The sequence below is a fragment of the Nicotiana attenuata genome, unplaced genomic scaffold, assembly GCF_001879085.1.
Source record: "Nicotiana attenuata strain UT unplaced genomic scaffold, NIATTr2, whole genome shotgun sequence".
NCBI classification, from domain to species: Eukaryota; Viridiplantae; Streptophyta; class Magnoliopsida; order Solanales; family Solanaceae; genus Nicotiana; species Nicotiana attenuata.
The window spans coordinates 122,092-144,033 of NW_017670822.1; the positions used below are offsets into that span (position 1 = coordinate 122,092).

The following is a 21,942-nucleotide window of genomic DNA, read 5'->3' on the forward strand; positions in this document are numbered from 1 at the left end:
AATATGAATTTATTCATATTTTTATTTTTATATTACTAAATCAAAATTCTAAACTTACCGATGGTGTCCGTCGGTATTATTAAATTATTATTTTTAATGTACCGACGGATATTCGTCGGTATTGATATTATTATTATTATATTATTTTATAATATACCGACGGATATCCGTCGGTAAGTAAAATTATTTGACCAAATCCTATCAGCAATGTACCGATGGCTTCCCGATGGGGTCCGTCGGTACTTACCGACGGATTCTGTCGGTACATTTTACCGAGGAAGGATTTACCTACCAACCACTTACCGACGGATTTCCGTCGGTAAAGCTTTGTTACCGACAGAAATCCGTCGGCAACTTGCGTCGGTAATCATTTGCCACAACCTTCTTTGGATCCTTGCAAATTTTTCCGTTCACAAAAACTGCAAAAACAAGCTTTAATAAAAAAAAAAAAAAAGGTAACAAAAGAGGGGGGGAGGACTGATATTCAGGGATTAGCCAGTACTTATTTTGTCCTGAAAGTTTAGAGTAAAAATACTTTGTGTCCTAAAAAATTGAACTGAAAAACTGACATTCAAAACACATTGGCTAATCTCTAAATAGCGGTCCTTTAGAATAGCTACTTGATGTCATTTCTACCAAAAAGGGATAGGCTAAAGTACAAAAAACTTAATTAAAATTTGTGAAGATCATGATTGTAATTTGGCATTCAAAGTAATTTTATATTTTACCAGCAGCTTTGGCGTCATCAACAGCAACACAAATATCTTGCAAAGGACTAGGATCAAATGCATGACTTATTGAAGATAGCACAGCCATTATGGTAATGGTTAACGCAAATGAATTGAGAGCCATTGCTGCTATATAAATTAACTATCTTATGAAATAATTCAAATGATCTTTGTTTTTGACAAACATAACAAGAAAACATTTCGTATTTATAGATGAATATTTGTTTGAATTGGTCTTCAATTTCCTCTAAACAAGTCATCAATGCGTAAATTTTTTGAACACTTGAATATTAAATTGAAGTTTCCTTGAACAACTACAAAGACCAAATCTTATTAACATGGGACTTACATCAGCTGTCCATTTGAAATAGTCATGAAAATGAGGAGGATCGGGGGAAAATGAAGATTAGGTTGAGAAATTAGATATGATAGCTACTTCCCAAGATAAAAAGAATATAAATTAATAATCTGAAATATATGATTTAGATTTTAGTCTAAAGCTTCATTGACATCAGAATACAATTATCAAATTTAAAATTAATTAAAGTTATGACTAAGTTGGTTACGCGAGAGGACAATTCATTCATCTCAACAACAACAACAACCTGGAAGTTCTTATTTTTACACTAACACTGCCTGCTAACAAGCTTATCTTGTAATTTATAAAGGAGTAATAGAGCGCACCAAGTAAAAATAGCTAATAATTATATATTTTGCCCTCAATGATAAAAAAAAAGTAGTTTGTTTCTATGATCTAGAACACAAATATCCTAGTTAGAGCATGCAGTTCATGTCCTACATAATGCAAAAGAAAAACAAAAAAGATATTAAACCAACAGAAGGCGTTCTCCTCTTCTTCACCTATTAAAGTTTTAGAATTCAATATATCTATTACTTTGACCTTTTTTTTTTCTTTCCTTTTTTTGGGCTTCTAAGATCACACAGGACAATACATATATGTGTGTGTGTGTAATTATGTAAATATAAAATATATGTACGTACGTACTAGTATGTATATAAATTAAAAGCAAAGGACAAAAAGTCTTCTATTGTTTGGTTGTGTTTGCGTATTCATTTAACCAAGTGTTCAGAGAATATATATGATTGTTAGTTTCTGCTACCTTGGTACCTATGACCTATAAATTTCAAAAAATTCATTATTCTAAGATCATTAATTAACTTATTTACAGTTTAGATTAGATGCATGAGCTAGAAGGTCAGCGTTAATTTTCTGCTTTATGTTTCTAGTTACGATAATCAGCATAGTACTGTTTCATAAATGACGATCAAGTTAATTTATAATCCGAAGATCAGAATGGAAGAAAAGAGCTGCAATCTCCAATTCGAGAAAAAAGTGCATGGCAGTCAAGAAAGATGTACATATTTTGATTTTGGATCATGTTTTGTTAATTTGTTGGTAATGCAAAAGAGGATTTCGTTGCTTTCCAAGATAGAATAACTTGCTTCTTTCGTTTACAATTTAGGGGTGTGAATTTGGTTTTGGTTTGGGCTCATGACGTATATGGGCAGTGGGCCAATATTGTTAAGTCCAAATCTAGAACAACACCTATGGCAAAGTTTTACATTATCATAAATATTTTTTTGTACAAATAATTTTAAAGAATGTAGGTACATAATGTCGACTTGTTGTGGTCTCGATTTGGTTCTTTTAATACTAAACCAAATCCATTATGATCGACTTTTTTTCAATACCAAATCATTAGTCATTTTTTTTTACACGGAATTATTGACTTTCTTTTTTTTTTAATATAAAGTTCCCAGTAGAATCTGGGTTTTCATTGTTGTAATACCTTATATAGTAATAAGGACAATTAAATCTTTACATTTACCTTTATTGCAAATATTGTATTGTCAATTATATGTGTATGGTTGAGTTACAGGGCAAATCTTCTTTGGTAAAGACCAAACTTGCACCAAATAATAGTGAAGTGTGGTTGTGCAATAGTACCTTATAATATAGTTATATTGTAATAAGGACAATTAAGTCTTTAGCCCATAAAAAAAAGTATAATAAACAATAGGAATATTTATGGGGAGAAATTCAAAAATAGCCAGACTTACAACTGGTCGTTCAAAAATAGCTCAGTTTCAAAAGTAATCGAAATTTAGCCACTTTTCATGTAAAGATAAATCTGAGCGAAAACACTGTTCAAAACCCGGAAAAATACGCCAGTATATTATGCTGGAGTTCCAGCATAACTATACTTGAACTCCAGCATATTATACTGGAGTTCCAAGATAAGTATGCTAGAACTCCAGCATAATATGATGGAGTTCCAGCATAAGTACACTAGAACTCCAGCATAATATACTGGAGTTCCAGCAAATATACCGGTCCAGCGTAATATACTGGAGCCAGCAAAGTATACCAGTCCAGCATAATATGCTGGAGCTCATACACAGGTGCACCGAACACCAGTATATTATGCTGGACCGGTCTCTGCTGCAGCAAAATAGTGGCTATTTTTCATTGACTTGGTAAACGCTGGCTATTTTTGAAAGACCAGTCCGAAAACTGGCTATACCGTGCTATTTTGACATATTTATGGGCTAAATCCCATTAGAAAGAAATAACGAATGAAGCAAAAATGGGTTTAAGGGGAGGGGTAGAAACAATAAAGTTTCGGCAGATTAGAAGTTTAAACAATCGTAAGGGATTTTTTCAAAGTTTGCCAACACATAAAGAAAGAATAGACTCGGGAAAAAGCCCTGTTGCAATGTTGTCTAACATTAGCATCACAAAGACTTGCAAAAAGGAAAAAAGGGGAAAACAACAAAGTAGAAAGGAAGATCCGGGGGGGAGGGGGGGGGGGAGGGGAGGGGGAGGAGAGAAAAGCTATGTTTTGATGCTTTGGAAAGGACAAAGAGTTAGAATTAAATGCAACTTACGAGAAATAGCCTTATTAGCATTACAGTGGCATAAAAACAGAGAAGTAAAAGAAGCTTAGAAGTTTTAGCGCATCTCTTTTGACTCGAGCAATGTAAGTTCTTATCTATAGTTTTGCTGGCCCTTGTTCCTCTAAATATCAAAGGAAAAGAATTTTTTTTCTTCTTTTTTAACATTATAGCAAATAAACTATATGGACACTTTTTAAGAAGATACTGGACTAGTTTAGGTTATTTGAGAATTAAACAAGATATCCTGAGAGTTGGGTATACTAGTTTATTCGCAAAAAAAAAAAAGTCATATCCCGTGGAATGAAAACAGGGAAAGAATTAAGTTCAACAAAATTTAACGGACTATATTGGTACTCATGGAGTATACATAGATTGGTTTTGTAACGATATAGGTAGTTGAAGAAGTCGAACGAAGTACTCGCAGAGACAAGTTTGATATCTCGGCACGAGTACTGTGAGTAGTAATCTTACCACAATTTATGTTTTCATAACCAACATGGTTTATACATTATTTTGAAAATAAAATGTGTTATCGAATATTTGAAATTGCATGTGGGACAAGTCCTTTACTTGAGATATTTACAGTTATTTAAAATGTTCTCACTGTTACGAGATATGTTTTCTGTTACTAGAGATATGATTACCGTTACCGAAATTGAATTACGTGATTCGAAAAGAATTGAAATGCCCTATACTATTTTGAAAATGCTTTCATACGAGTATTGACTGTTTACAAGAAAGAGTATAAATGGGACGAGACTTTGAAGGATCCCTTAGCTAACGGCGGGTTCGTTAGACCTGGTGCACCTTGTATTTTTGCAGATTACCGATTACAGTTATAGCCTTCGCTAGTGGGAAGGTAGAACTAGCATACAGTTACAGATTTCCCTCGAGTAGGGACCTACAAGTTATATTTGACTCCTTTTACGAAAGGGCCCACACGGTGATACAGATTACATGATCCTTTCTTGGAAACCTCCCAAATATAAAGATTTGCTATGATATAGTATTTACCGAGTTTATTAGCGACTTGTTAAATTGATTTCTATTAGAGGAAACACATGAATAGACTGATTATATTTGCCGTATTACTGAGGGCATTTTATTTTTATTTTTTTTACTGATTATTATTATAGAGGCATATTTTCTGACTTGTCCCTAATTAAAAAAGGTTGTGGTTAAGTGTTACTACTCACTGAGCTAGCGACTCACTCCCCGCTATTTTTTACAGAGACAGCAGTTGACGCGGGCGATGATTTCGTTAATTAGAGTATACGAGTTGATAGTTGCTGGTAAGCCCCGCACTTGTTCGCGTGGGCGAAGAGTTTATTTATTTGTTATCATCTTTTTTTATTAACTCATAGAGTCGCTCCGTGGTCATTCTTTTAGTGTCATGAGTATTCTTTCATTATTATAGACGTATGATGTGTATTGCACTTTCTTATCGAATTTGGAGATAAATTAGTATTTGTGGCTGTTAGTGGGTTGATTATAATGGTTGAGACTTGTTTTGGTTAATGGATAAAGTTATTGTTGGTTGGATTGATATTAGGATGTTTTTTGTTTATTTTGCGACAAGAATTCTTTTTGGATAGTCCAAAAATAGGGAAAACTCTGTCCGTTTTTCTGTAAAATATCAATGAAGCTTACTTATGGGCATTTGCTCCTAAGCGCCGGTCATGATCCTAAATTGGATCGTGACAGTGTTGGTATCAGAGCCTAGGTTATTCTTGTGACTGATGGAGTACACGTCGGTAGTAGAATCTTAATTATGGTTATGTAGCCGGCCATTTCCATAATCGTGATTCTACGAGGGCGTGATAGGATGTGTCTTGTCTTCTTTCTTATTCCTCCGTGCGTGTGTGGCGATTAGGGTCAAATAACTGAATGTCACCTTTTATCTTGTTCCTGTATGGCGCGGACCACTCATTCAATAGTAGAGTTTGGCTAGAGGTTCAAGGACATTTAAATGTTGCCACATGACAACAACTGTCTCTCGGTAAAGGAAAGCAACAAAAGTACTAAACGAGGCCAATGAAAAAGTCATTGTGCCAACAGAAGTGAGTTTTTGAGAATAATTGCTTAGGCTGATAGGTCACAGCTCATAGAAATTACTAGGAGACTCCATTTTAGGAATGAGAGCTAGGCAAGTATGAGAGTAATTGTTAGACTGTCACCCTAAAAGAAGTCTTGCACAAATGCCAAAATATCATCTTTAATGATGTGCCAGCACTTTTGATAAAATGTACCATTATACCCATCTGGCCCAGCTGAACTAGAGGCGCACATATAAAAAATTGCACTATTTCTTCAGCATTAGGAATGGAAAACCAATTCCTTATTATCTTCATTATTGATGAACCTTGGGATATTGTCCAGAATATTGATATCAAGAGCAGGTTCTTGCTGATTAAAAAGCTTTTCAAAATGTCTACAAGCAGCCTTAGATATCTTCTCGTCCCCTATAATCTGTTTTCCTCTATGATTCTTAATTCTGGTCAATTGAAGTCTCCTTCTTTTGTCTTTGATAATACTATAAAACTATTTACTGTTACAATCTCCTTATTCATACTATTGAACTTGAGCTTTTTATCTAAGAAGAGATTCTTGTTAGTCATTCAGTTAATATACTCAGCTTGAGCTTTATTTAGCTCCTCCATGTTCTGCTCAATGTTATTGGTCAATTCAATTTCCTCCAGTGCCAGAATCTTATCAAACTATTCCCTAACATTCTAATACATACCACCAATGTCATTTCTAGACCAATTACTTAATATCTTACTCAAAAGCTTAAGCTTTTGTTGTAGCCTCCACATGGTGTTTCCTCTGATTTGAGTATTTCCAACCTCCTGAACCAAACCTCTGAAGTAGTTGTTTAACATCATGGTTTAATTGGAATTTCATCAGCAAGGCCCTATGATTTGATCTTGTTCTTCTCAGAGGCCTAACAACATTACTCTGGAACTTCTAGCTCCACTGGTTATTAAATAACATTTTATACAATCTTTTTCAAATCCTCTTTCTTGGCCTTCTGTTATTGCACCGAGTGTAGTTGGAACCCACATAACCAGCATCCACTAATCCATAAGTATTCATACAGGAAATTAAATCCAAGCTTATGAACGCTCTATGGTTCCCCCCCTCCCCCCATTTTTTTCCTCTGGCTTCATAATCGCATTAAAGTCTCCTCCTATGCACCATGGGTCATTAATGGTAGACTTAAATTTTCTAGACTAGACCAGAAGTCTTTCCTCTCGATGGAGGTATATTTTGCATAAATGGCAGAAGTATAGACCTTATCTCAACCCATACCATCATCCATTATAAGGGTGATATGTCTCAACGTGCGTATCATACCGGTCAAATTTCTCAAATAAAAGTCACGATTATCGTCAAATATGTTGCGGCTAGAACTGAACCCGCAAAGATGAACACTTATTAGGATCGGAAAAATCAGGTGTCATGCGGAAGCTAGCAAAGCAAACCTTGAACGACGATAAATCATACAACAAAGAGAAATCTACCAAAAGAGACACAAACATTTAACGTGGTTCGGCCAACTGACCTACATCCACGGCGGAGATGAGCAATCCACTATAATACAAAGAGAGTACAAAATATCGAGAGAACAACCTCACGAAGAGGCAAACACAAGTGACACACTAACACTTGTCCCGTAAAGTTCTCCCCCTAAACAAGACTCTCAATCCCTTTATGGCTACATTGTGGATGCTACTGAATGAGAAGGAAGGATCATCAATTTATAGAAGTCCAAACCTTTTCCTACAAGAAAAGGGACTAGCCAAATATGAAAGAATTATATTTTCCTTCTAGGAAAAGAAAAACTCAACTATGGTAAATATGTTGTCCTTTACTTCATGAAATAGGAAAACCAATTATGGTAAGAAAATTTGGACAAACACCTAACAATTCTCCCCCTTGGCCTGAATTTTCTGACAAAATAAACTTGACCACCTTCTTCACATAGCCTTCAACAGGCCGCATCTCCAAATCTCCACCACAAAGTTTGTCTCAACGTGCGTAGCATACCGGTTAAATTTCTCAGACAAAAGTCATGATTATCGTCAAATATGTTGCGGCTAGAACTCAACCCGCCAAGATGAACCTGTCCCGAACCTCGCTCTGATGCCACTTACCTCCATCTGATTTGGAGGCTCGTAGCATCTGATTTCGAGCCTCGACCAGCAGCTTCATTTTTGTGGATTATACTGTTTCTTCAATTGATTAATTGTTGCTCTTGTTGCTCCGTGTTTGGCCCTTGTTGTGTAGCCAATTTGGAGAATTTTTGTAACCCTCTTATTGTTATAGTGGAGCTTTTTGGATCTTTGTGATCCCGTGGTTTTTACCTTCGATTTGAAGGGTTTTCCACGTTAAAATTTGGTGTTCTTTATCTTCTTTATTTTCGGGTTTGCCTCTTCCTCAACATAACAGTGGTATCAGAGCCTTGGTTATTTATCCGGGTTGTTACAGAATGGAGGCGAATATGAGCAAGATGGTATGTTTAAATGGGAGCAATTATAATGTTTGGAGAAGCAAGATGAAAGACTTGTTGAGCATCTACCCGTTTTTTCAGCTCATAAACCCGAGAGTGTATCTGATGAAGATTGGGATTTCGAGCACCAGCAAGTATGTGGATATATATGCCAATGGGTTGAAGATAATGTTCGCAACCATATTGTGAACGAGACACATGCGAGATCATTTGGGAAAATCTAGAGACTCTTTATGCTTCAAAAACCGGGAACAACAAATTGTTCCTGCTAAAGCAATTGATGATCTTCAAATACAAGGAAGGCAGCCCTATCCTTGATCACATAAATAATTTTCAGGGCGACCTTGATCAGCTGTCTGGAATGGGAGTTAATTTTGACGATGAGATACAAGGACTTTGGCTTCTTAATACTGTGCCAGACTCTTGGGAAACTCTTCGTATTTATTTGACAAATTTAGCTCCTGGAGGTAAGGTGACCATGGAATATGCCAAGAGTGGTGTGTTGAATGATGAAGTAAGAAGAAAATCTCAGGGTTCGTCCTCACAAGCAGATATCTTGGTTACAGAAGACCGGGGGAGAGATAGAACAAGAGGCTCAAGGAATAGAGGTAAAAGTAGAAGTAAGTCAAGGTCCAAATACTATAATATTATATGCAACAACTGTGGCAAGAAAGGACACATCAAAAGGTTTTGCCGCAAATTGAATCAAGACACTAGAGAAGGAAAGAAAGCTGGAAATAACGAGAATAATGTTGCTGCTATTGTTCGAGATGACCTTTATTTTGCTTATGATGAAAACGTCATCAATTTGGTATCCCATGAGACTAGCTGGATAGTAGATTCTGGAGCTACCTCACATGTCACACCAAGAAAAGATTTTTTCTTATCTTATACTGCTGTTGATTCTGGAGTGTTAAAGATGGGCAATGCCAATGAAGTTAAGGTGTTTGGTGTTGGCATAGTTTGTTTGAAAACTAATAATGGTTCAACGTTAGTTCTTCAAGATGTCAAACATGCTCCAGACTTTCCTTTCAATTTGATCTCCGCAGGAAGATTAGACGATGAAGGTTACCATAATGCCCTCTTTAATGGCCAATGGAAGCTCACTAAGGGCTCGTTAGTAGCGGCTCGAGGAGTCAAGTCTGGTCAATTATATGTGACACAAAGTTCTATTCTTAATGACTCCATAAATCTGGTGGAAAGTGATACTTTATCAGAATTGTGGCACCGAAGACTGAGTCATATGAGCAAGAGGGGGATTACGTGTTTGGCTAAGAAAAGTTTACTTTGTGGAGTGAAACAAGCAAAGCTGAAAAGGTGTATCCATTGTTTAGCTGGCAAACAGAAAAGGATTTCCTTTCATAGCCATCCTCCCTCAAGAAAGCCCGATTTATTGGAGCTAGTACACTCTGATTGGTGTGGTCCTTTTAAAGTAAAGTCAAAAGGTGGTGCACTTTACTTTGTGACCTTCATTGATGATCATTCTCGTAAGCTCTGGGTGTATCCTTTGAAATCTAAAGATCAAGCATTTGGCGTGTTTAAGGAATTTCAGGCCTTAGTTGAGAGACAGACGGGGAAGAAATTAAAATGTATTCGCACTGACAATGGTGGTAAATATTGTGGTCCCTTTGATAACTATTGCAAGGAACAAGGAATTTGTCATCAGAAAACTCCGCCCAAGACGCCTCAATTGAATGGTTTGGCAGAGAGGATAAATAGAACTCTAGTTGAGAGAGTTAGATGCTTACTTTCAGAGGCTAAACTTCCAAATACATTTTTGGCGGAAGCACTTAACACAATTGCCTATGTTATCTATTTGTCTCCTGCTGTTGCTTTGGATGGTGATGTCCCAAACAGAGTTTGTTTTGCCAAATATGTTTCTTATGATCACCTGAGAGTTTTTGGGTGTAAAGCTTGTGTGCATATTCCTAAAGATGAGAGATCGAAACTGGATGTCAAGACTAAGCAGTGCATCTTTATCGGTTATGGTCAAGATGAGTTTGGGTATCGTTTTTATGATCCAGTTGACAATAAACTTATTAGAAGTCATGATGCAATATTCTTTGAAGATCAAACTATTGAAGATATTGACAAAGCTAAGAAGATAGATTCTCATAGTAATGAGAGCTTAGTTGATATTGATCCAGTTTCAATTTCTAAGGCACCTATTGCACATGAAGGAACCCAAGACAATGATGGAGATAGTGATCAAGATCAAAATGATCATCATGGCATAGATGTTATGGATGCTCCAGTTGATGAAGTTGTGGTTGACCAGCAACCAATTCCTACATAGGTAACTACTTCGAATGCTCCTGAAACCTCTCTTAGAAGATCTACAAGGGAGAAGCAAAAATCCATGCGCTATCCTCCTAATGAATATGTACTTTTGACTGATATGGGAGAACCTGAGAATTATGATGAAGCCATGCAAGATACTCACAAAGATCAATGGATCGAAGCCTTGGAAGATGAGATGAAGTCACTCCATGAGAATGGCACATATGAGTTAGTGAAATTACCGAAAGGTAAGAGAGCTTTATCTAACAAATGGATATTCAGAATAAAGCAAGATAACCATACCTCTACGCCTAGATACAAGGTGAGGTTAGTTGTTAAAGGTTTTGGCCAGAAGAAGGGAGTTGATTTTGATGAAATTTTCTCCCCAGTTGTGAAGATGTCTTCTATTCGTGTGGTTCTAGGCTTAGCCGCAAGTCTAGATTTAGAGGTTGAGCAGATGGATGCCAAGACTGCTTTTCTTCATGGTGAGTTAGATGAGGTGATTTATATGGAGCAACATGAGGACTTCATCGTTAAGCTTGCAAATAAGCATGTGTTTTGCAGAAAATTGGAAGGCATGAAGCCTGTCAATAGTTCCTCTACTTGAAGACAAATTTGGCCTCTTGGCTGGAGGGGGAGTTTGTTGGGCACATGCCCATGTTATCCAGCCAAAGGCCCAATGGCCTAATCCTATTCTCTTTTAGTCTCCATTCCTATTTGGAATTGGATTCGGTTTATTCCTATTTTGAGTGGGTTTTGGCTTTAAGAGAAAGCACCACTCATGATCTATAAATAAAAAAACCTTGGAGAATTATTATATGCTCATTGATACAAGTCTTTGAAAGACTTAAGCACATAAGAGTGGTTTTTGAGAGAGCTTTCATCAAGAGAGAAGAGAGAAGAAAATTATTTATTTTGCTGCAGATTTTTATTCCGACCAGCTAACTTCAATTCACGTTTACCGATTCGTTAACCGTTGGATCGGGCTGAAATTTTGGCTGAGTGTTTGTAACATCTTGGTCTTGGATTTGAACGGTGGCGATCGGATTTGGAGGCTCTTATCATCTGATTTCGAACCTCGACCAGCAGCTTCATTTTTGTGGATTATACTCTTTCTTCAATTGATTAGTTGTAGCTCTTGTTGCTATTGTTGCTCCATGTTTGGCCCTTGTTGTGTAGCGAATTTGGAGAATTTTTGTAACCCTCTTAATGTTATAGTGGAGCTTTTTGGATCTTTGTGATCCCGTGGTTTTTACCTTCGATTTGAAGGGTTTTCCACGTTAAAATTTAGTGTTCTTTATCTTCTTTATTTTCGGGTTTGGCTCTTTCTCGACATAACAATCTCAACCCATACCATCATCCATTCTAAGGGTGATATGTTGATTATCGTTAATAATAGTTGTGGCTCGGAGGTTAATAGAGCAGAATTACCATATTTTTCTTGATATCATTGAAAATACTATGCTGCAATCCAAGAAACTTTCTATATCCATCTATTTTATGTTTGTTTACAAATGGTTCAAAAACTGCTACAAAATCAACTTTATTAATATTGATGAGCTTCTTCAACCAATGTATAGCCTTTTTAGATCTCACCCCTCTAATATTCCAGAAGATAGCTTTGATCATAAAAACAATGTAGGGGATGTCAATTTTCAGTCCTTCCTTCGAGGGAAGGATTATTCTTGCTTCTGTCTTTTTTTTTTCCAGTCTTTGTATGTCTGCTTCTGCTTCTACCTCTTTTTATAGGAGACAGACGCCCTTTGTCAGTCACTTCATTCATATGAGTATTTGCTAGATCTTCTATCTCATTCTCTTGACTCATTTCATGTGTAGAGGTTTCTATAAGACTATTGGCAATTTCATCATCATTTTCTTCTGACTCTTGAGTTTCCTCTGTTATGATCTGTTCACCATATAGTTCCACTACCAAGTTTAATCCCGGCTGGTTTTTTATATCTGTACCCAGACTTGAAGGTTCCATGTCAGATTCTTCAACTCTCTCATTGCTACTTCCTTGTTTATCTTGTGGTAAACTCATGTCCCTCATTGACTCCTTATCTTTATTTGGCTGCTCTTTGTTCCTATTTTTTCCTTGAGATACTTCCATACATGAGGAAGAAGGAATGCGGTTCTCCTTAACTCCCACCTTTCCTGTCAAACTATGCTTTTCATTCACAACTTCCATGGAGCTTAGACTTTCTTCATATTCCAGCTTCTGAGTATATCCTTTTAATGGATTCTTTTCCTCTTCGGATCCACCCATACAGAGGTTACCTCGGGTTTTGTGAGGTCAACCTCAACTCTAACCCTAGCCATACTCGGTAGAGTTCTATAGTCTGTGGCTATATCCATACTGATAGGAGTTTCAACCGGACCAAGAACTTATTTCATAAAGTTCCAAGTATGGCACTGATAAGGTAGCCCGGGAAGTAATAACCATACAGGGAAAATTAGAGAGTCTTCCTCGGGCTTAAAGTCGGGGGTCCATATTTGGAGCCACATCTGGTGCCCCTCAATATCAATTGATCGCTTGTACCCAACACTTTTAAAGTGTTCTTCATCCAAGAATCGATAAAGGCAGTGTGAATTTTCCCGATTTGACTCGGTTTATCAAACCTCGTACAATTTGTTGGTATTTTTTTTTACATTCCTATGTTTCATCCATATTTTTTTAAAATTATCTTTTCATAAGAAAATGAAAAAAATGAGAAAAAATATTGACACTCACTATGAAAGACTCCTGCTAATACTATTATTACTAAGACTAGAAGCCTCGATTACTTCACACAATTAAAATGCTCATAATGTTGATTATAAATTTATTATCTTGAACAGAAGTTGAACATTGTTTCGCTGAATTAACTATCCCAATATGCTTACCAATAAGTCGCTATCTTTAGGTTTGCTACGGAAATTTTGGTAAGGTTATTGTATATAACAAATTTAAATTTGTTTTGAAACAATAAAAGAAGAAGAATAGTATTGAATAGAAAAGTAGGGAGAGAGAATTCTTATTGATTTTGAGATCAATTACAATGAAATAGAACCCTTCTATTTATAGGGGAATAGTGACTTAGTCACCAAGTAACAAACCCTAAAATCTCTAAAATATAGACATTCACCTTAAATACAATTCTATTTATAACACTCCCTTGAATGTCTATTCAACAGATAATGTGCCTCGTTAAAACCTTAACTAAAACAAAATCCAGTGGGAAAAAAATTGTAGAGAAGGAAAAAGAGTACACATATCTAACAATACACCTTTTGGTTGCCTCATTAAAAACCTTGCAAGAAAAACCGATTGGGACAAAACCTTGTAAGGGAAAAAGAGTACAATGCATATTAACTCCCCCTTATGAGAGCATCAATTCACATCTTTGAGCTTTCACATCCCAATCTTGTGCACTAGCTTCTTGAAGGTTGACGTCGGCAGAGATTTAGTGAATGAATCACCCATATAAACTCCAATAAATATGTTGCACCTTGAAAATTCTCGCTATCACATTATCATGCTTATAGTTATAGCAAGATACAAATGTTCATAAATTGCATTTAGGATGTAGTATTTTATGACCAAGAATTCTATATGCTTTAAGCAATTTAAATCCTTCAGGGATTGTCATATAAGTATAGTCATATAAGCCATATGAATGGACTTTAGATGCATATCAAGTTTTTATGTCATGCTAGACAAATAAGATATCGAAAACTGATTGCACATATCATTGACTTTATACTTTCAAGTGTTTGAACCACTTATTCAAAACTTTTTCTACATGTCTTTCATATGAAACCAATTCTATTTGAATTGTGTCTCTTCTCTTTGGCCAATATTTTTGTGTCTGTATTCGACAAACTTAAGATCCTCATCTATACTTAGCGATATCATAGATGTCGTCGACGAATATTTATATCAGTTCCAACCTCCTTATTTTTCATAAAGACATAACATAGAGATCTCTTCATTCATATATTCAGGTGCCTGAATCTCTCATGAGATTTTATGAAGTGTTATGTGATGTAACCTTCTAGATCACTTGCCTCCTTTATTATGATCATTTAGATCATTTGCTCATCTTCTTTATCAAGAAGTTTATTTGAGACCGATTTGTCTATATGCTTTAAGCGTACCACAAATTTTGTCCTTCTAGGACTTACTATGAGCATTTGCAATGATAACATAATTACTTTTATTGGGTTAGCAAATGCGTCTAGCATGCTTTGCAATATGTTGAAAATGAATTATCTTTTTTTATGAACCACAAGTTCATATTATCTTATTCGAGGATCTAGATGTACAAATGATAATTAATTCCACGTAATTTTTTCTCAACTGTTTATCTTATCTCCCCTCATGTTAGAAAAATTAACTTGTTTCCTCAACTTTGATAACCAATCTTTGTGCGTTATGGTGTTAATCAAAATATACACTGCACATCAACAATAATAAGATGAATTATTTGGTTCCTGTCACTGAACCACTTACGAGGGGAGAATGTAATTTACTTTTGTATATAACCTATATCAAACTGATATAGATAACTTTGATATCATAAACAATAGTTTAGCTATTAAGTGGAGCACTCAATAAATTATTTTGCTAAACCAACTTTGATGTAAACCAACTTATTAAGATGAATTTCTTGAATAGAAAATCTGGAAATTATACTCGAAATTAAATTATTGAGCAAGTTACCTCGCAAACACCGTGTTGAGGGTTAGTAATAATCGCACACGTAACCATATCATAGATGCATCTTATGTGGTATACATGGCAGATGAATGGGCCCATATTCACCTTTGAAATTTCCAGCATTCATGGGATTCAATCCCAATTTTAGTTGGTATATTAATTAATGAGAACATGCAACATAAGAGAATTCATAAAGAACTTTCTAGTTCTTTAATATTTACCCATGTGAATTCTCTTTTATTTTTGCACATCATGCTTAATTTGATATGGCTAAACTGATTATGCCAACTGGATAAATTATCAATATTGATAAATTTAGGTTTACACCATGACGTGTGCAATTATCAATAAAATCCAAGTTTATTATGATATGAGTTTTTATATCAATAAACTTCTACTTTATTGTGGCATTATTTTATTTATGTAGTACAAATTGGAGAATAAAGCAGGTAACTTTTCACATACATATTACCCCGCTACAAGCTGTAGTAATAGAAGATATTAAATCTTTCCTTTATTTATAGTCTCAATATAATCAACCACTTTCGCTATACTTTGGAAACTGAATAAGTTTCTTTGAGACTTACTACAACACAATACCTTATTGGTAATCAATTGTGTTTCTCCAAAATAGTATAATTGGCTCTTGGAGAGTTCTCAATTAATTTTATACTATCACATATTCATCAACATCCATATGGTGAATATCTCTTTTAAAGATAAAGTTATACCATTATGGTTATGGTCAAAATTATATGCAAGATATGCTTCTTGCATTAATGTTATTCTTTAATAATCACATTACCAAATAATTTGACGTGCAAAAGGTATGTGACCAATGACCATTCATGCCATAATAATGACATTATTTTCTTATATCATCTCAAACCTCCTTCTAGAGGTGAGTGTTGTGGTATATTCATCACCACTAGCACGTTCATATTCTTCCAAAAATGAATATGTATTCATAAATCAGATGTTGTCACATTCACATCAAGAATGGACCATAATCATCTATATGTGCTTTATAAAATCCCATATCAAATCGATGACAAATATTACTTTCACAGAGTGAAGGATTTTTTTGAGAATCCTTATTATTCTCATTATCACAATGATGACGATTATAATTTCGTCTATTGCCACGTCCACATCCATTGATACCTTTATTGGGGTTGAAGTGTGGTAGTGTGAATGGGAAATGAGGGAAGAAGGTGAAAAGACAACTTTGGCTTTTGCACTTTGTCCCTCATTGGTTAAAGACAAGTATTTTGTTGGGTTTAAATATAGAAGCACTTCCTTAAGCTCTTAAAGGAGCTAAGAGGAAGGGGCCTTACGTCATCGTCGTCATCGCTCGCTCGGCTTCGGCTTCGGATTTGGATTCGGTCAATTGATATGATTGTTTGACTTAATTTTTTGGACCAATAAAATAAAATTAATTAATTAAATATTAATATTTTGAGTGACCGTTATTTGTGACGATAAATTAATTAATTTCCGTCTTTAATTTTATTCAAATATTCCCGCGTTAAACAGCCACCAGAGAGGCTGTATTTCACGAATAGCCACCTGCAGTGGGAACAACCACTTTCACACCCTTTCAATCCAGAAATCCGTTGGCTATAAATAAGCAGCCATTCCTTCAGAATTTTCATCCTGAAATCTTCTGCTTCATCTCCTTCTTCTTTCTGCATCATTACTTTCAAAACAAAGTAAGTGGGTCGTGTGATTTGCACCATTATTTTGAGTTTGCTGATAACTTAGTGGTTTGAAGTGCCGCTACCGCTAAGTTGGAAGTTCCGTTCTATCCTTGGAAGAATTTATCCGTGAACCTTGGGAAACAGTGAGGGGATAAGATTCTTTAAGGACACACAAGGAATTTGTGGGCTCGGGACAAAATACTGCCAATTTATATTCATTTATTTTTCCTGTTTTAGTCACTTATAAATTCAGAATATCTAACAAGCTTAAAGAATCTTATTCATATATATATCCTTGCTGTTCTGATTTTCAATGTGACTGAGGAGACTAAAACCTTCGTGGTTTCTACTCCTAATCAGTTTGAATAATAATCTCTTCACTGTGTTAAAATCAGTTTGAAGAATAATCTCTTCACTGTGTTAAAATCAGTTTGAAGAATAATCTCTTCACTGTGTTGTCTTGGGTTGAAGGATTAAATACTTCACCATTTACTGAATCTGTTTGTTTCATATTGACAGAAATGACTAACGGAGAGGAACAAATTGATCCTGCTATGACTGTTACTGCTAACACAGTTTCGGGGATGCCAGGTCCTAGCCGTCCTACTGCACCTGCAACGGCTATGCCACCAGCAGAAAAGCCGGGGAAATTTTCTGGTGTTGACTTTAAGAGATGGCAGCAAAAGATGTTCATTTATCTGACCACTCTAAGTCTGCAAAGGTTCATTCAAGAGGATGTTCCAGTCGTGCTTGAAGGAACCCCTGACAACGAGCGCTTCCTTGTTACTGATGCTTGGAAGCACTCTGATTTCCTGTGCAAAAATTACATTTTAAGTGGGCTGGAAGATGGCCTGTACAATGTTTATAGCGTCATGAAAACATCAAGAGAATTATGGAATGCTCTTGAAAAGAAGTACAAGACTGAAGATGCTGGACTAAAGAAGTTTGTGGCCGCCAAATTTCTGGATTTCAAAATGATTGACGGTAAATCTGTCATAACGCAAGTCCAAGAATTGCAAGTTATTGTTCATGACCTCCTTGCTGAAGGTATAAAACGAGTCAATATTTTTATTCAAGATATTAATTATTGTACTAATTATAAATTTATGATTGAAGGTATGGTCAAAAATGAAGCGTTTCAAGTTGCGGCATTTAGTGAAAAGCTGCCTCTGCTGTGGAAGGACTTTGAGAATTACTTGAAACATAAGCGCAAAGAGATGACGCTTGAAGACCTTATTGTTCGTCTACGGATTGAAGAGGACAACAAGGCTGCTGAAAAGAAATATCGTGGAAGTTCAACAATAATGGGTGCAAATATTATTGAGGAAGCTTCAACGAGTAAAAAGAGAAAGAAGTCGTCTGGATCAAAGAATTATCCAAGCAAGAAGAAGTTCAAAGGTAATTGCCACAACTGTGAAAAGGTTGGACACAAGGCTACTGAATGTCGTGCAGCAAAGAAGGACAAGAAGAAAAGTCAAGCAAACATGATTGAGAAGAATGATGAAATAGACGACCTATGTGCCATATTTTCAGAATGCAACCTAGTCGGAAATCCTAGAGAATGGTGGATTGATTCGGGAGCAACTCGACATGTTTGTGCTAACAAGGAGTTGTTTACTTCTTATGCTCCTGCTGGACCCAACGAGACAATGTTTATGGCAAACTCCGCTACTGCAAAAATTGAAGAAACGGGCAAGGTGGCTTTGAGGATGACTTCGGGAAAGATTGTGACTCTAAAAGATGTTCTTCATGTTCCTGAAATGCTTGAAGAATTTAGTCTCGACATCACTTCTAGTCAAGAATGGCTTTAAGTGTGTTTTTGTTTCCGACAAGGTTGTAGTTAGTAAGAATGAAATGTATGTAGGAAAAGGTTACCTGACTGAGGGCCTTTTTAAACTCAATGTAATTGCCATTGATATGAATAAAATTTCAGCTTCTTCTTACTTGCTTGAGTCAAATAATTTATGGCATGAATGTTTAGGCCACGTCAACTTCAAAACTTTGCGAAAACCGATTAATTTGGAAGTATTACTTAAGTTTGAATGCAATAACTCGAAATGTCAAATATGTGTGGAATTAAAGTATGTTAAGCATCCTTATAAGTCAGTTGAAAGGAATTCAAATCCTTTAGACTTAATTCACACGGATATTTGCGACATGAAGTCAATACCATCTTGCGGTGGGAAAAAGTATTTCATAACTTTCATTGACGACAATACTAGATATTGCTATATTTACTTACTTAATAGTAAAGATGTAGCAATAGACGCATTTCAAGCAATACAAAAATGAAGTTGAAACGCAATTAAACAAAAAGATCAAAATGATAAGAAGTGATAGAGGCGGCGAATATGAATCTCCTTTTGAAAAAATATGTTTGAAAAATGGCATTATTCACCAAACAACTACCCCTTACTCACCACGATCTAATGGAATGGCGGAAAGAAAGAATAGAACGTTAAAGGAGATGATGAACGCCTTATTAATAAGTTCTGGTTTACCTCAGAACTTGTGGGGGGAAGCTATTCTTACAGCTAATCGAATACTGAATCGAGATCCCCATAGCAAAACACAATCCATTCCATATGAAAAATGGAAAGGAAGGAAACCCAACTTAAAATATTTTAAAGTGTGGGGGTGTTTGGCTAAAGTGCAAGTTCCTAAACCCAAAAGGGTAAAAATTGGACCAAAAACCGTTGATTGTGTTTTCGTAGGATATGCAACAAATAGTAAGGCATATCGGTTTCTGGTTCATAAATCAGAAAATCCCGACATTCATATAAATACAGGTAATTGAATCGGATAATGCTGAATTTTTTGAGAATATTTATCCGTATAAAATGGAATGTGATTCGTCTAATGAAAAATCTAAGCGACCTCAAGAAGAAGCAAAGGAAAGTACATTTGATGAGGAAAATCCAAGACGTAGCAAACGTCAAAGGACAGCTACTTCCTTTGGACCAGATTTTCTGGCATTCTTATTGGAAAATAAGCCTCAAACGTTCAAAGAAGAAGTGTCTTCTCGGAAGCACAATATTGGAAAGAGGCAGTCAATAGTGAGATAGAATCCATATTAAGTAATCATACTTGGAAATTGGTTGATCTTCCTCCGGGAAATAAACCTTTGGGTTCTAAATGGATTTTCAAAAGGAAAATGAAAGTTGATGGTACTATTGACAAAAATATGGCAAGATTAATTGTTAAAGGGTTTAGACAACGAGAAGGTCTTGATTACTTTGACACATACTCGCCGGTAACAAGGATTACATCTATCCGGGTGTTAATAGCGTTAGCCGCCGTGTATGTTAGATCCTACAGACTCCTCAAGGTCTAGATTTGTCTCAACCTCATTATGTTAAAATGGTTCTTGAAAAGTTCAATTATTTGGACTTTAAAGAAGCAAAAATGCCAATTGATTTAAACCATATTCTTGTAAAGAATAAAGGTGAAAGCAAATCTCAATTGGAATATGCTCGAGTGTTGGAAGTTTGATGTACATTATGAATTGTACACGACCTGATATAGCTTGTGCAATAAGCAAGCTTAGTCGATACGCAATTTATCCCAATCATGCTCATTGGATAGCAATAAAATGAGTTTGGGATATTTGAAATATACTCAAGACTATGCATTGCATTACAATAATTATCCCGCAGTTATTGAGGGATATAGTGATGCAAATTGGATTACCGGATCAACGGAAACAAAATCCACAAGTGGATACGTTTTTACCATTGGTGGAGGAGAAGTGTCTTGGAAGTCGTCCAAACAAACATGCATCGCTCGCTCTAAAATGGAGTCTGAGTTTATAGCTTTAGACAAGGCCGATGAAGAAGCTGAATGGCTCCGGAATTTCTTAGAAGACATTCCTTTTTGGCCCAAACCTTTGGCACCTATATGCATACATTGCAACAGTCAAGCAGCAATAGGAAGGGCTGGGAGTGTTATGTATAACGGGAAATCTCGTCACATTCGACGAAGGCATAATACCCTTAGACAACTACTCTCTAGTGGAATTATCACAATTGACTATGTAAAGCCAAAAGATAATGTATCAGATCCACTTACAAAAGGCCTACCTAGAGAGGCGGTTGAGAAGTCATCAAAGGGAATGAGACTATGGTCGAGGACAAGTCACTATGGCGGTAACTCTACCTAGAAGACTGGAGATCCCAAGATCTAGATTCAAGGAGATCAAACAAAGTCATTAGTGACGGTCCAACATTATCAAATAAAATATTGGTCCATTCTCGTGATGCAGACAATGTTCAGTACCAAGGATAAAGCGTTAGGAATTTTTAATGATTTCTAACTTTGATATGGGGTATATCAAATAATGTATCTACGTGATAACACGTTTAGGAATCACCTATATAAGTGTGAAGTGTAAGCCGCTTCAAAGAGAATGTTGTAAGGCCAGTTCTCTACGCACTTATGAAACCAGACGATGTTCATGGCTAAAAAGAACACAATAATGAGAACCAAAAGATGGATAAGGATTAATTGTGTGACATATGTTGTCTAGGTATACACTAAAGCTCGACGGTTCAAAGATATCAAATATACCGATTGATCGAGTATATCCAATATATGCTCACTACGGAAAGTTCAAAGGGAAACCTACTTATCCCGATGCAATTAGTCCTTAGTTGCGAATCACAAAAATTTTTTCATGCATGTTCATCATTCCCCATTCATGTGGGGGATTGTCGGGGTTGAAGTGTGGTAGTGTGAATGGGAAATGAGGGAAGAAGGTGAAAAGGCAACTTTGGCTTTTGCACTTTGTCCCTCATCGGTTAAAGACAAGTATTTTGTTGGGTTTAAATATAGAAGCACTTCCTTAAGCTCTTAAAAAGAGCTAAGAGGAAGGGGCATCGCGCCGTCGTCGCTCGCTCGCTCGCTCGGCTCGGCTCGGCTTCGGACTCGGTCAATTGATATGATTGATTGACTTAATTTCTTGGACCAATAAAATGAAATTAATTAATTAAATATTAATATTTTATATTAATATTTTGAGTGACCGTTATTTGTAACGATAAATTAATTAATTTCCGTCTTTAATTTTATTCAAATATTCCCGCGTTAAACAGCCACCAGAGAGGT

The 21,942-nt window shown here is 36.0% G+C and overlaps 1 protein-coding gene across 1 annotated transcript; it reads left to right on the plus strand.

Moving 5' to 3' along the window:
• Positions 1-17,360: 17,360 nt before the first annotated feature.
• On the plus strand, positions 17,361-18,650 carry LOC109243661. Its single transcript, XM_019410620.1, has 2 exons — positions 17,361-17,886; positions 17,956-18,650. The coding sequence occupies exons 1-2, from the start codon at positions 17,361-17,363 to the stop codon at positions 18,648-18,650; spliced, it is 1,221 nt and encodes a 406-aa protein (XP_019266165.1).
• The last annotated feature ends 3,292 nt before the right edge of the window (positions 18,651-21,942 follow it).